This window comes from Poecilia mexicana, unplaced genomic scaffold (genome assembly GCF_051168715.1).
Source record: "Poecilia mexicana isolate PSO_F unplaced genomic scaffold, ASM5116871v1 scaffold_21, whole genome shotgun sequence".
In the NCBI taxonomy this organism is placed as follows: domain Eukaryota; kingdom Metazoa; phylum Chordata; class Actinopteri; order Cyprinodontiformes; family Poeciliidae; genus Poecilia; species Poecilia mexicana.
Genome location: NW_028263390.1, coordinates 23,795,648 through 23,809,236, shown reverse-complemented (window position 1 = coordinate 23,809,236; position 13,589 = coordinate 23,795,648). Strand labels below are relative to the sequence as shown.

Sequence of the window (13,589 nt, the reverse complement as noted above, 5' to 3'; positions counted from 1 at the left end):
TGGTTTTGAGGCAAAATGTGAGGAGCCAACAAAGAAAAGGGGAGAATTTGGAGCCAAACTTTCTTGGACCATTCAAAATATCAGCCGTCCAGGGAAAGAGTGCTGACCTTATTTCAGAAAACGGAGCACTGTTTAAAAATATCAGTATAGACCATCTCAAACACTTTCATCCAGAAAGTGTTAGAATTCCACATAAGATAACCACACAAAAAACAGAAAACAAAACCACCTCTCCTCCAGACCCTCCAAGCACCATGTCTGACGCTCTTTCAAAAGGTATAATGACATGTGGAGATAACATTTACCTGCATAATTTCAGGAGTTAAAATGTGTATTCTGCTATTTTCAAATTTTTACATAAAATAGGTCATCATTAAATCTACATTGGCATCATATTTTACATGTGCTTTTGTATTAAGTCTAATATTTTTTTTTCTATTTTTTTAAAGTCTTAAAGAAGGTGTGGGGAGGAACACATAAAGAGAAATATGTCCTCCTGTCAAAGATAGGACCATGCAAATTGTTTTGCTCGGACTTTGCCAGAATTTGTCTGGGACAGGAGCTGGAGAGTAAGGTACATTAATTTCAATAAAGGGACGGACGGACCATGCTTTCAAATGCAGTTATAATAAACTTTTAGAGAAGTTAAGCATTTAACGTGCTCTTTTTAAAAATAATAATAATAATAATCTTTTCAGGTTATTAATGTCTACCTTCATCTGATGATTAATAAGTACAATAGGAATCATCAGGAACAAGCCGCAATGATTGACAGTTTTGAAATGACAAGGATTTGGCTCAAGCAAAGTTACAAGCTAAAGGTTTGTGTGGAAAAAATTTTAAATTTGAAATTACATTTGAAGTTAGATCACCTTGTGCTTAATAATTTTTTTAAAATGTTCATGTTTTTTTTTTTCTCAGATTGATCCAGAAACCTTTAAATTACTAGTGGGGATTGTTAATGAAAATCACCATTGGACGCTACTGGTAAGAATCAACATACTTTTTAAATACATTTTTATTTAATGTAAGACAAGTGCTTGTAATTGAGTGAGAAACACAGAAGACTTTTATAAAATGAAATAAATTTAAAATAATATGAAACACAGAAGACTTTTATAAAATGAAATAAATTAAAAATAATATGAAATATTTATAAAACCATAACACAATAAATGTGTTATCACAAAAACTGATTGTCATTCTTTTAAGTAATAATCAAATGGGGCAATTCTTAATTTATATTGTTCTTGAAAAATCCTAAGTTGGGGATAACTTTTTCATCTTTAGGTAATTTATCCACTTGAAAAAAGGACAGTTTTTCTTAACTCACTTGGAGAGTCCCAAAAAGATTTGAAGAGGTCCTTGGAAGCAACAAGGTGAGAAAAACATGAACAATTATTGTTTATTATAATCAAAAATGTCAATTGTATAAGTAGAATGTTAATTTAACATTTTATCCTGTCAACAAGGGCATTTATGAGAAGCAAAGGGATGAAAGTGTCAAGGTGGAAATGTGACACAGTTCAACATGCAATGCAGCAGGATGTGGTTTCATGTGGTGTGTTTGCCCTCAAAGTAAGTGCTGTTTTAAAGAGATATATACATGCTTGACTATGATTAGTTATATGTTCTACGTAATAGAACATTGTCTGTTTACAAATCAATTTATATAACCTTTATGTAAACTGTGTTGCGCGTTTACATCTATATATGTGAGAATATAAATACAATGATATACCAATATATTTGAACACATGCTAGTTTATGTTTTTGATGTGAAAAAAAGATCAATATGAAAATGTTAGTCTAATAATCATTAATCTAATGCTATTTTGCACGATTAGAACTTTTAAAATGATGAACAGATTTGGCTAACTTAAAATGTGCATTTCTGCCATGAAATATAATATAATTTTTGACTTATATTTATGTACTACATGGCTGATTTATCTTAATGACAATGGAAAAAGTCTGAAATAAGTATAGCAAAAAAAATTTAATTATTCATAAATGTCATGACCTCTATGTAACAAGATGATATTTAGACAAATAATTTGTTTTTGTATTGTGACCGATGTTAATATTTCATTTTTCAAAAACATATATTTGTCTTTACGGTTTGCAGAGTGCATACTGGAAAATAAGAATCTGAACTTTCCATCAACAGCAGAAGCTGTTAACACCATGCGACTCAACATTTCTTCCACAGTTCTTTCAGAATCAGGTATTACAGGTATTTTTTTATTCAGTTCCGATGTGGGTGGAATACTATGTTGGGTGTAAAATCATGCACACACAAAAAATGTGTTATGTCAGCTATGTTATCTAATTATAAATATTAAAATATTGAACTTTGCAGATTTGTGAAGTACAATCATGTTAATATTTATGTCGAATTCTTATATTGAAGAACATTACAATACACCAGGCATTGTTCTTTAATAAATAGTGAAATTACACATAACACCGGAAATGTAAAAGAGTAACTGCTGAGGCAAAAACATAATAAATTAATAATTGCTCTATGATAAAATTACACTTTTCTTGAATAGCTTTAATGTAACATAAAAAGCAAAAAGGATTTGCAGTCTGTTACAGTACAAAACTGGAATGTTATGTAAAGCATTGAATTTCTTACTATGTTTTCATATAATTAACATTTACAAAAATAAAAATTTCATAAGACATACAGAAATATATATGTAGATATATTTACATTTTATGAATTCCATTTTTATACTTTCTGTCGCTTTGGTTGGAGAAAATTATAAAAAAGTAAAAATTAAGTGATACTTTCTTGTACCATAAATCAAAGAAATACATTAAATACATATGTTCTTCATTTCGTGATTAGATAGACACCATGTGTGCCTGCCTAATATGCCAAAATTATATGCCGATCATATTACTTGTATTTGTTTGAGATCATACATTATCAAAAAGGGATGAATAGACAAATGAGATATATAGAATGGATAATTGTTTGATTTTCTGTAGACTCAGTGGAGAACATTTGCAGACACTGTGGCAGTGAGGACACAGAAGATCTGTGGGTAAGAGAACAATGTAATGCATTACAAAATAAAGTTAAGCAAACCATATACTATCCTTAAAATGGTTGCAAAGTACTTACATATACAGAAATAAATAAAAATAAATAAACAACCAAGGCAGGTAAGTTTAAAGTTATTACATTTTTATTAAGTACAGTCATAAAATGATTCTTAAAATCAGTTGCTTATGGTCCTAGAATTATTTTTACCTCCTTACTTGTCAGGAACATGATGTCGCCTTCTCAAAAAATGAGCTACCAAACAAATATTGATGATTAATAATAAGCTTTATGGTGACAAAACCCAGTATCAGCTTTATTAACAAATAAAGAACTAAAAATATTCTTTATGTTGTTATTCATGTTGTTTGACCATTTTGATTTTTTTATTTATAGATCGCATGTGACAGAAGCAACTGGTGGTACCACCAAGGATGCATTAAATTCCCACCAACTGACACAGAGTACTGCTGTGCAATGTGCATATAGCTGTTGTGTTTGCACCAACATTATTTACTTGTTACAGTTCAGTTCAGTTCATTTGTAGTTTTAATTTTTAATATAAGTAATTTGTTTTCTAAAAAGGTTACTGTTTGAATATTCATTTGTTTAATTTAATAAAAAAGTGATTTAATATTTATGTAAAACGAAAATAAACATTATTTGTACATGTTTTACATTTAGCAAGGTTGCATATCAAATTTACTTCCTTCAGTATCTTTGTGATAGTGATAATATAGAAATGCCTTTTTCTACATAATCAGAGTAGTTCTAAGAACTACTGGTATAAGTTTTATATCAATAGGATAATATTTAGGGAGAACAGAGGGGGGATGCATATCGTGGCAGGCTGGAAATGCATATTGCCCAAAAATGCATCCCTGGGCTAATTTTAAGAATTAAAGAGTTAAGAGTGAAATGCCTTTTTCTACATAACCAGAGTAGTTCCATGAAATGATGATATAAGTTTTAAATCACTATAATAATATTTGGGAAGAATAGAGGGGGGATGCATATTGTGGCAGGCTGGAAATCCATATTGCCCAAAAATGCATCCCTGTGCTAACTTGGAGAATTAAAGAGTTAAGAGTGAAATAACTTTTTCTACATAATCAGAGTAGTTATAGAACTACTTGTATAAGTTTTATATCAATAGGATAATATTTGGGGAGAATAGAGGGGGGATGCATATCGTGGCAGGCTGGAAATGCATATTGCCCAAAAATGCATCCCTGTGCTAAATTTAAGAATTAAAAGAGTTAAGAGTGAAATAACTTTTTCTACATAACCAGAGTAGTTCCATGATCTGCTGGTAGTAGTTTTAAATCAATTGGACAATATTTGAGGAGAATAAAGAGGGGATGCATATTTTGGCAAGCTGGAAAAGCAAATTAGCAAAAAATGCATCCCTGTGCTAACTTGGAGAAATAAAGAGCTGAAAGGATTTCACCTTTTCTACGTAATGACACTTGTTCTCTGAGCTAATGCTATAATTTTTATATCAACAGGATGGATGCAAATATTTTCAGGGTCATAAATTAAAATGCATTCCCTCCTACATTAACAGACTAGAAAGTTAAGCATGATGTAAAATGTTCTACATAATGGGTCTGTGTTATTATGGTATCAAAAGAAAAAGCAGAGAATTTCAAACCATTTTCGGAGAACGTTTTCAACAGAGACGGACTGAAAAAAAGTTTGACTCAATTGTGTCAATAAAGGTGTAAAAAACGTATTTATTTCAAGTAATTTGCGAAATAAAACCCAACATTTTAGGGATTGCATGGTTAAGAAACGTGATAATGTTACAAATATCTTTAAAATTTCCTCTTCGGTCATATTTCAGTCCGGTTTCTGGTCAAGATGCGAGACTTTAGACCGATGCGCACTCCCGCGAGAGGGGATGCAATTTTGGGCAGGCATGCATTTCTGGGCATAACACCGGCCAGGAGAACCTGGGATCCGTGAGAAGATTGAGCCAGATATTTCCCAAAAATATACTATAACTTAAAATCTTCTTCAACAATATGCACTTTAGTTGGTGTTGGCAAATATGGTGAAGGCATCCTACGATCAGATCTACAGCCAGCCGCAGATCGGTGGCTATATAATTTTAAATATATGCATATATAAACGTCCTCCACTGAACTAAAAGTTACACAGTTTAACACAGCAGACATCTTATTTAGAAGGTGGCTGACATACAGCTAATCTTAGTTTCATTGTAAAACATTCAAACAGAAGAACAATAAAATAAACGCATCAAACACTTACTGGACAATTCCAGCAATCAACAGCTGTTACATCCTTTATTCAGCTGTGTGATTTAACATTGTAAATCACGCTTATTCCTATAACCGCGTAAGCTAACAAACATGCTAACAACTAGCCACAACCGTTCGGCTTTAGAGACCAAACTATCTCATTTGATTTACTCACCTTTTGTTCTTCCATTAGTGCAATGGAAGCTTCGGGAACTCCTCTGGCACGTAAATCAGACATCTTTCTCCAAAACATTAACTCGCATCTGTGGATCTGAAGCTGGTTGCTTGTCTGGGTCACAATTTTTTATTTTTTTATTTATTTATTTTTTTTCCCCTCTGAATTCTGAAAAAAAAATTGGGGGGGGGCACTGTTTTTTTTTTTTTTTTTTTTAACTTTTTTCCCCTCTGAATTCGGAGATTTTTTTTTCTGAGCTACTGAAAAAAAATTCTGAAATTGTTTTTTAGTGGCCCTAATCTTCTTCCGTAGTATGAAGAAGCTGACATGTATAATGGTGGCCCTATAATGTATAGGGCCAGGATTAGGATTTATTTTTTAAAAACAAATTCTTTTGTTTAAAAAACTTTTTTTTAAATTAAATAACTAATTTTTATCTGGTGAACTTAAAGTTATTTGCCAAACATAAACTTTTATTTGCACACATCAGAAATCTTTTCTTGCGATTTTGGGTCCTGCCCATGATGTCATGTGAGAATCACAAGCACAGGACCGATTTTTTTATGTTGTCGGTCAAAAAAAAGTATAGCGCGACCTGCCGCCCTGACACCAACTCACACACATCTTCATTCACAGTCTTACTTGTAAATCGATTTTTCTTTTCTTGGACATTTTGATGTTAGCTTGTCGATGTCTCAGTTTTATTCGCTGGGAAAATCAATAAGCAGCTTGAGGTGACTCTGCTGCTCTCTAGTGGCGAATAGCCGTAATCGTTGGCTGGTAACAATCGGAATGCATTATGGGCGTTGTAGTTTGTAGTCAATTTGTGCTGAAAACCAATTTTAAGTCAATCATGGGCTTTTTAAATTGCTGGGGGGGGAAGGGGCACATAAAATGACATGATGGGACAAATGTGGCCCGCGGGTCTTGAGTTTGACACATGTGCCATAACTAAACAACAGCTTGTGGAGTCACATTTTTACATTAATTTAAGTAATGATTGGTATTTTGCTGTGGTTAGCCTTTAGAACATAATGTCTGATTGTCTTTAGGAATTCTTAGAAACAACTTGATAGTTTGGTGTTTGTTATGATGATTTCAAATATCTCTTAAGCCAAAAATAAAGTATTCCATATAGCAGCAAGTCCACCACTGAATGTAAAAATGAGACAAATAAATAAGACCCCCCTCCCAAAAAAAGACAGCTTTGTAGTGGCTTATTTAAAATCTGTACTGAAACTGGATTGAGATGTTACAAACATGTTGTTCAAGTTTGAAATAAATTCTACATAGAGTGGGACAAGATGCCTCCACAGTGATGTACATAAACAAAATCTAACAAATACATAACAAATATATCAGTTTGGAGATGAAGACTATATTAATTAATAGAGGGCACATTGTAAGTTTTATTGGGTGAAAAATACAAGTCACTTGGAAGACAGACTGTAAGACACCAATTTTGTGCATTATAAACTAGGGTTTTATTTTTTTCTGCATTGCGTCAAGGCACAGACACAGTTAATTTTGAGTAGGAAAATTAACCACTTTAGCTCCACAGATGAACTGTCATGACTCATGCTAGCATCTGGATGTACAAGTGGCGGCTATTCGTTATTCTGCAATAGCCAGCCACACCCTAATCTCACCACCGACTGACTACTGGCCAGTTCTCTATCTAACAGGTCCGGAAAATCCCTGAAACCCGGGTCTTACCCTACTGTATGTTTACTAGAGAAATTCTGTTTAAACTGGCGGCGGAGAAAACTCGTCTAGCTCTAACTACCTTCAGATCCAGAAGTTATGGCCCTCTTCAGTTGAGAAACAGTAGATTAGATTTAGTGACTTAGATTTAAGTCCCAGGGCCATTATTTTAACACTCACCAAAGGAAAGTATAACAAGCCGAGTTTCGTTCAGAGATTACAATTTGTAGCAATATGGAATCAAATTAAAATCAGTCCTGACCTACTCTCATTTCTAACCCTAACCTGTGTCACTAGTTCCACTAAATGAGGCTTTAGGGGGGCAGTTCAACTCACACCAGGTAGCAATCGATCCTGGCAGCTGAAGTCTTCAGATATCCTTGGTCAGAGTCTCTGTCCTGGCGGAGCAAAGTTCTCTTTCAGAAAAGCAGCAAAGTCGATCAGCCCGTTGTCCTTTAAACGAACAGGATCTTCATCACTCAGTGACCTTTGTCTTTCCTCCAAGTCTGCCGCAGTAGAATATGGATCGTTGGGTTGAGGCAGAGGGTCCGGTCGAATTCAGGAACCAAGGCTGGGGCAGATGGATCTTTGCGGCGTGAAGTCTCAACTTTTCCCTTGGTCCCAGGGTGTGGTCCTCTGCTGATCTTTCGTCTGTGTCTTGTCTCTCCTTCTGCGCCGCGGACTAAGAACAGTTTCCTCCCTGGCTCGCTGGCTTTTAAACCCTCTTGGCCCATAGTTGTGTGTGGGAGAGGTCATGACTCACCCTTCAGCGGAAAGTACCTACTCTCCCCAAACCTTGCTCCTCCCTGACTGCAGAAAGTCCCGGACCTTCCTCTTCTCTGCCTGTTTGCTGCAACTCCTTTTTCGGTCTTCTCTTTTTTCTGCTGGCCATCTGGCAGTTACTGCCTTTTTTGGAGTTGTTCTGAGACCTCCGCCCAGCCCAGTGCACTGCTTGTGACACAGTGCGTTCCTTTTTCTCATGTACTCAAATCTACAGTCCTCTATAATGTATTATGAAACATAATCAACTCAAAACATAATCATTTTGTTTTATCTGCTTATAACCCTCAGTATACTTCTCCATTCTTTATCTATTCTGTGACTTGTGTGTCATCTCAAATCATTGACAATATATAACAATTAAGCTGTTACCGTTACTACAGATCATGAATACAGAGTATATATTCCAATTATACATTACAGACATTGTAATTACAAAAACATCAATCATTCCAACTGTTACACACATATGTAATTTGTATTTCATTTCTTTAATCATCATTAAATCAATATACAAGATCACTGTTATTTCTCAGGCCTTTATCCCGTTTTCTGCGTGTACCTGGAGAGATCTCACACTTCCATGCCAGTTTTCTCGACACGGCCAAAACAATCCAATACACAACAAAATCACAAAGAACTACATCTCAAAATGCTGTGAGTTTGACTATTCCCATGATAAGAGGCCTGCAAAAATCCATCAGATCCAGCTGGTTCTTGTGGAAAAACAGCCTGCTTACTTTTGCTCCAACCCAATTGTGTAAGTGTCCCACACTTAGCCAAGTTACACAAGCACAAACACTAAGTAAGCAGACTGAATCTGGGAAGCCTACACTGAGTTTGTCCAGTGATAACTGGCCATGTTATCATTTTCTGTACAAGTTTTACAAATCTTCTCGTCTCTCGTCTCCATTAGCAAACACTCACAAGCTGCTCATTTCTGGGTTTCCAACACACTTTCTTGGCTCTCCTTATTTTTCATAAGCTATAATAAAAAGATGGGTGTAACAAATGCACACCTCCCAGGAATTTCAGACAGTCTTCTTCAAGTTTGCTTCTAGAATGGTTGGCACGGAATATGGATACATTTAAATACAAGCTGTCAGCCTGTTGCTTACATGACATTGTCCAGAAATGTTGCCACGCCAACATCAGTAAATCAAGCCTGCCTTTGCTCCTGAAACTGTCTTTAACTCAGTCTTGGATTTGTGGTTTTATACAATTTCTATAAAAGTCAAACCACATTGTAAAAGTCAAAGAAGCTGTAATAATTGTAACAGCTAGTATTTCATTATAGTATAACATTTAGTGTGTTATTAGCTGAAGGGAAATCAGCCATAAAAATGAAAGGTTTAGAAAAAGAAGTGAATATACAGTATATGTTACTAAAGCTAATAAGTAGCATGCCAAGAGGTGAAAAAGCAGCTTAGTATAATTCGATTTCAAGTGTAACCAATGTACAGTATAAACATCACTACTGTTTATATGTATGATGAATTAACAATGTCAGCAGATACCACCAGTCAGTGACTGGGGCATGTCTACTGTAGGTGTAACCCAGGTTAAAATAGCCTCTTCATAAAAATAATAGTAAATTTACGGTGGCCCTGAGGTGCAAAACACTACAACATTAACGAAGCACAATTACAAATTACAAAATCACTACAACATTAACAAAAACACAACGACATTAACCAAAACACAACGACATTAACAAAAACACAACGACATTAAGAAAAACACAACGACATTAACAAAAACACAACGACATTAAGAAAAACACAACGACATTAACGAAAACACGACATTAACAAAAACACAACGACATTAAGAAAACGGAAAAGGTAGGTCCCAGCGGAGACCTAAGGAATCGCTGATTGGACTACAGCTCGTTAGAAAACGGAAAAGGTAGGTCCCAGCGGAGACCTAAGGAATCGCTGATTGGACTACAGCTCGTTAGAAAACGGAAAAGGTAGGTCCCAGCGGAGACCTAAGGAATCGCTGATTGGACTACAGCTCGTTAGAAAACGGAAAAGGTAGGTCCCAGCGGAGACGTAAGAAATCGCTGATTGGACTACAGCTCGTTTTACTTCTGAACCGGAAGTTTTTCTGGAGACCCTTTTCACAATGATGTCAGACAATGGGCGCCGTAACTCGAAGAGATGTATCTTTACTTCTGGTGTGATTTTGCCTCGGGAAACCTGACTGAAAAATTCACGGATACTCATTAGCTTAAAGATATACTAAAAGGTAAGGTTAATTACAACAGCATTTACGTGTTAGCCGTTATTACTCATTGTCAATCCACCATTCTCTAACTGTATATATAATAAACAGCCTCCGATCGGAGAATAAACCAGCTAGCAGCTGCTTTAGCCACAGTTAGGAAACATATACACGCCTGCCTGTCAGTGCTGTGTTGTTAAGTTTCACTAAAATCACTGACATCTTCCAACAGTTGTTTAGAAAAGCATTTTAAATATTGACTTACTGGGAATTACTTAGCAATAGTAATTTGTTAGCTGGCTAACATTACGTAGCCTTTCTGTTTTGGAAATAGAACGTATTTAGGCTCTAATCTTAATCAGATTTTTATAGTATAGACTGGGGTTGCCGCCTGTCACGTAAAATGCATTATCGTCACCCTCCTCATGTCATACGCTAGTTTCACCACCCTCTCAGTAGCGACATTACCTGTAGTCTCAAGTCCAAAACCTGACAGTTATGCTAAACTGAGAAGTCAAACTCTTGCTAAGATAGAGACACGAGTAGGAAGATAGATAGATATTAAAGTTTCATTGGAGGAATGTGATGAGCTCTACTCGCATATGTTGGAGCCTATTAACCATTAGATTAATTTATTTTTTGCGAAATTAATTTTCGCAGATCTAGGTTATGTGAATGATAGATCTATTGTATATTTATTTATGTATTTATTTTTGCTTAGACCCTCTTCCTTGTCAGTCAGCCTCCTGCAGTGATTAACAGGCAGAAGCAGCTGCTGGGGTTGATCTGATTGTTTGGTGGAGGAGTGAGGAGTGAAAAGGTTTTTGTACCACAAATTAACGTTTATATTTGAAGTCAACTCAGACATTATTTTTTGTTACTTTTATAAGTAAAAGAAACCCCTTTCAAACAGGAGAAGTCTCTGCGAGTGTTTTTCATTTTTTCTTTGAGTGAGTTGAAAACCTCCTAAAAGACTACTCTTGCATTTTTTTTGGACTTTTATTATGATGCAAGAGTGGCCATAACAATATATATTAGCTCATTAACTTCACATTTCTCCAATGAATATTTATCAAAGGTTATGATTAGAAGGATAAATTTCTTTTACTTTGTTTTCCTGCGGTTGTAGACTTGGCAGTAGAAAATTGATAATATAGGAATAACACCTTTATATCCCTTTTAACAGGTTACACTTGATTCTGCTGTGGTGCCTGTGGAAACGAAGTGCATGAAGTTTGTGCTCAGCTAGGAAAACCCTGTGGATCACATGGTGGGACTTCTGCTTCAAACTGCTCACTACAGTTTACCATTGGCTCTGTCACCCACCAGTTCACTGCAGACTGGCACCAGTTCACTGCAGTTCACTGCAGACTGGCACCAGTTCACTGCAGTTCACTGCAGACTGGCACCAGTTCACTGCAGACTGGCACCAGTTCACTGCAGACTGGCACCCGCCAAGGATCCTACATGGATGTCTTCTTAAGTTGTAAACCCTGAGTACATACTGTTAAAATAAAAATATACCGTTTGTAAATAAATTTTCTCTATCAATGACTTAAATTGTTAACTGTGATAATTATGTTTGTGTAATGTTTATATATATATATATATATATATATATATATATATATATATATATATATATATATATATAAAATTCCCTTCTCACCCTCCGCAGGTGGTCTCTTTCATCCTCTGAGCCCTGGGAGCTTGAGGGTTCTGCTGCAGTATGTATATATATATAGCTGACTGTATATATACAGTCAGCTATATATATATATATCTATTTATATATATGAATCCATGTACAGTGTTTAATGTTTGCAAGAAACGGTCACAAACCTTATGTCTTTGTTCCACAATGGCAGCTTTAATAAGCTCCTCTCCTTTCTCATTTCCTCTCCTCCACATACTTCGTTGCCAGATGTGTAAGATTTACAAAAAAAGCAATTTAAATGTAAAAGTTGCACATATGTAGATTACTCAAGAGAAGCTATTTACAATAGTTTTTACAGAACTCTACACAACATCAATTTATTAATAGATACATATTGATATTAATTAAAGGATAGATACACAAAGATTTCATTTCTAACAGCTGCAGTATTGAGTGTTCATCCAAGAAGTGTGACTTGCAGGAGCAGGGAGGCTCTGTACTGGTTTGTCTCCTTTTAAATCAAGAGGCTCATGATAGTTTGATGTTAGGCAGCAGATGTCCCACAGCTGATTGACTGAACCTGCCATGGACAGAGGAACAAGACCATCCCAGATATGGTAGGCTAGGTAGGCTACTGTTGAGAAAGATGAACAAAACAATATGAGAAATTATGAATCACATCAGAATATGTAAATTATTTGGCAGATAGCGCTTAAGTCAATATTTAAAATGCTTTTCTAAACAACTGTTGGAAGATGTCAGTGATTTTAGTGAAACTTAACAACACAGCACTGACAGGCAGGCGTGTATATGTTTCCTAACTGTGGCTAAAGCAGCTGCTAGCTGGTTTATTCTCCGATCGGAGGCTGTTTATTATATATACAGTTAGAGAATGGTGGATTGACAATGAGTAATAACGGCTAACACGTAAATGCTGTTGTAATTAACCTTACCTTTTAGTATATCTTTAAGCTAATGAGTATCCGTGAATTTTTCAGTCAGGTTTCCCGAGGCAAAATCACACCAGAAGTAAAGATACATCTCATCTCTTCGAGTTACGGCGCCCATTGTCTGACATCATTGTGAAAAGGGTCTCCAGAAAAACTTCCGGTTCAGAAGTAAAACGAGCTGTAGTCCAATCAGCGATTTCTTACGTCTCCGCTGGGACCTACCTTTTCCGTTTTCTAACGAGCTGTAGTCCAATCAGCGATTCCTTAGGTCTCCACTGGGACCTACCTTTTCCGTTTTCTTAATGTCGTTGTGTTTTTGTTAATGTCGTTGTGTTTTCGTTAATGTTGTTGTGTTTTCGTTAATGTCGTTGTGTTTTTGTTAATGTCGTTGTGTTTTCGTTAATGTTGTTGTGTTTTCGTTAATGTCGTTGTGTTTTTCTTAATGTCGTTGTGTTTTTGTTAATGTCGTTGTGTTTTGGTTAATGTCGTTGTGTTTTTGTTAATGTTGTAGTGATTTTGTAATTTGTAATTGTGCTTCGTTAATGTTGTAGTGTTTTGCACCTCAGGGCCACCGTATAAATTAGATAAATAGGAAATAAATAAATAGGAAAATAAACAGGGAATTAATCGATCTTAAAATTGTTATTCTCTTATTCTGAAGGGTCACGTTTATGTGTAACCCACGTGACTAGCTTCAGCCAATCGGGTTGATACGTTCTCTGACGTGAGAGAAAGCAAGCAGAGAGCGCAGAAGCAAACGGGATTGTGCTGAAAAGAA

General features: G+C 35.5%; 1 protein-coding gene and 2 long non-coding RNA genes across 3 annotated transcripts; 2 read left to right on the top strand and 1 right to left on the bottom strand.

Moving 5' to 3' along the window:
- The first annotated feature begins 254 nt into the window (after nt 1-254).
- LOC148153171 (uncharacterized) lies at nt 255-3,558 on the top strand. Its single transcript, XM_088002137.1, has 9 exons — nt 255-276; nt 450-574; nt 699-821; nt 922-987; nt 1,291-1,379; nt 1,473-1,587; nt 2,131-2,227; nt 3,001-3,056; nt 3,452-3,558. Exons 1-9 carry the CDS (start codon nt 255-257, stop codon nt 3,542-3,544), a joined length of 786 nt encoding a protein of 261 aa, XP_087858263.1. The 3' UTR covers nt 3,545-3,558.
- A 5,083-nt stretch (nt 3,559-8,641) lies between these two features.
- Nucleotides 8,642-11,758, top strand: LOC148153170 (uncharacterized). The gene is made up of 2 exons (XR_015761814.1): nt 8,642-10,228; nt 11,391-11,758. It is a non-coding gene; the product is annotated as an uncharacterized LOC148153170 (long non-coding RNA).
- On the bottom strand, nt 10,856-13,086 carry LOC148153169 (uncharacterized). Its single transcript, XR_015761813.1, has 5 exons — nt 12,815-13,086; nt 12,047-12,495; nt 11,874-11,926; nt 11,635-11,708; nt 10,856-11,415 (listed from the first exon to the last, which is right to left on the bottom strand). It is a non-coding gene; the product is annotated as an uncharacterized LOC148153169 (long non-coding RNA).
- Between the last annotated feature and the right edge of the window lie 503 nt (nt 13,087-13,589).

What these genes read in the sequence shown, in the direction of transcription:
- LOC148153171 (XM_088002137.1), top strand. Translation starts at nt 255, where the DNA reads ATGTCTGACGCTCTTTCAAAAG. An exon ending in AGCAAAGTTACAAGCTAAAG is followed by an intron (nt 822 to 921) that starts GTTTGTGTGGAA and finishes TTTTTTTCTCAG; the next exon opens with ATTGATCCAGAAACCTTTAA. An exon ending in AGGACACAGAAGATCTGTGG is followed by an intron (nt 3,057 to 3,451) that starts GTAAGAGAACAA and finishes TTTTATTTATAG; the next exon opens with ATCGCATGTGACAGAAGCAA.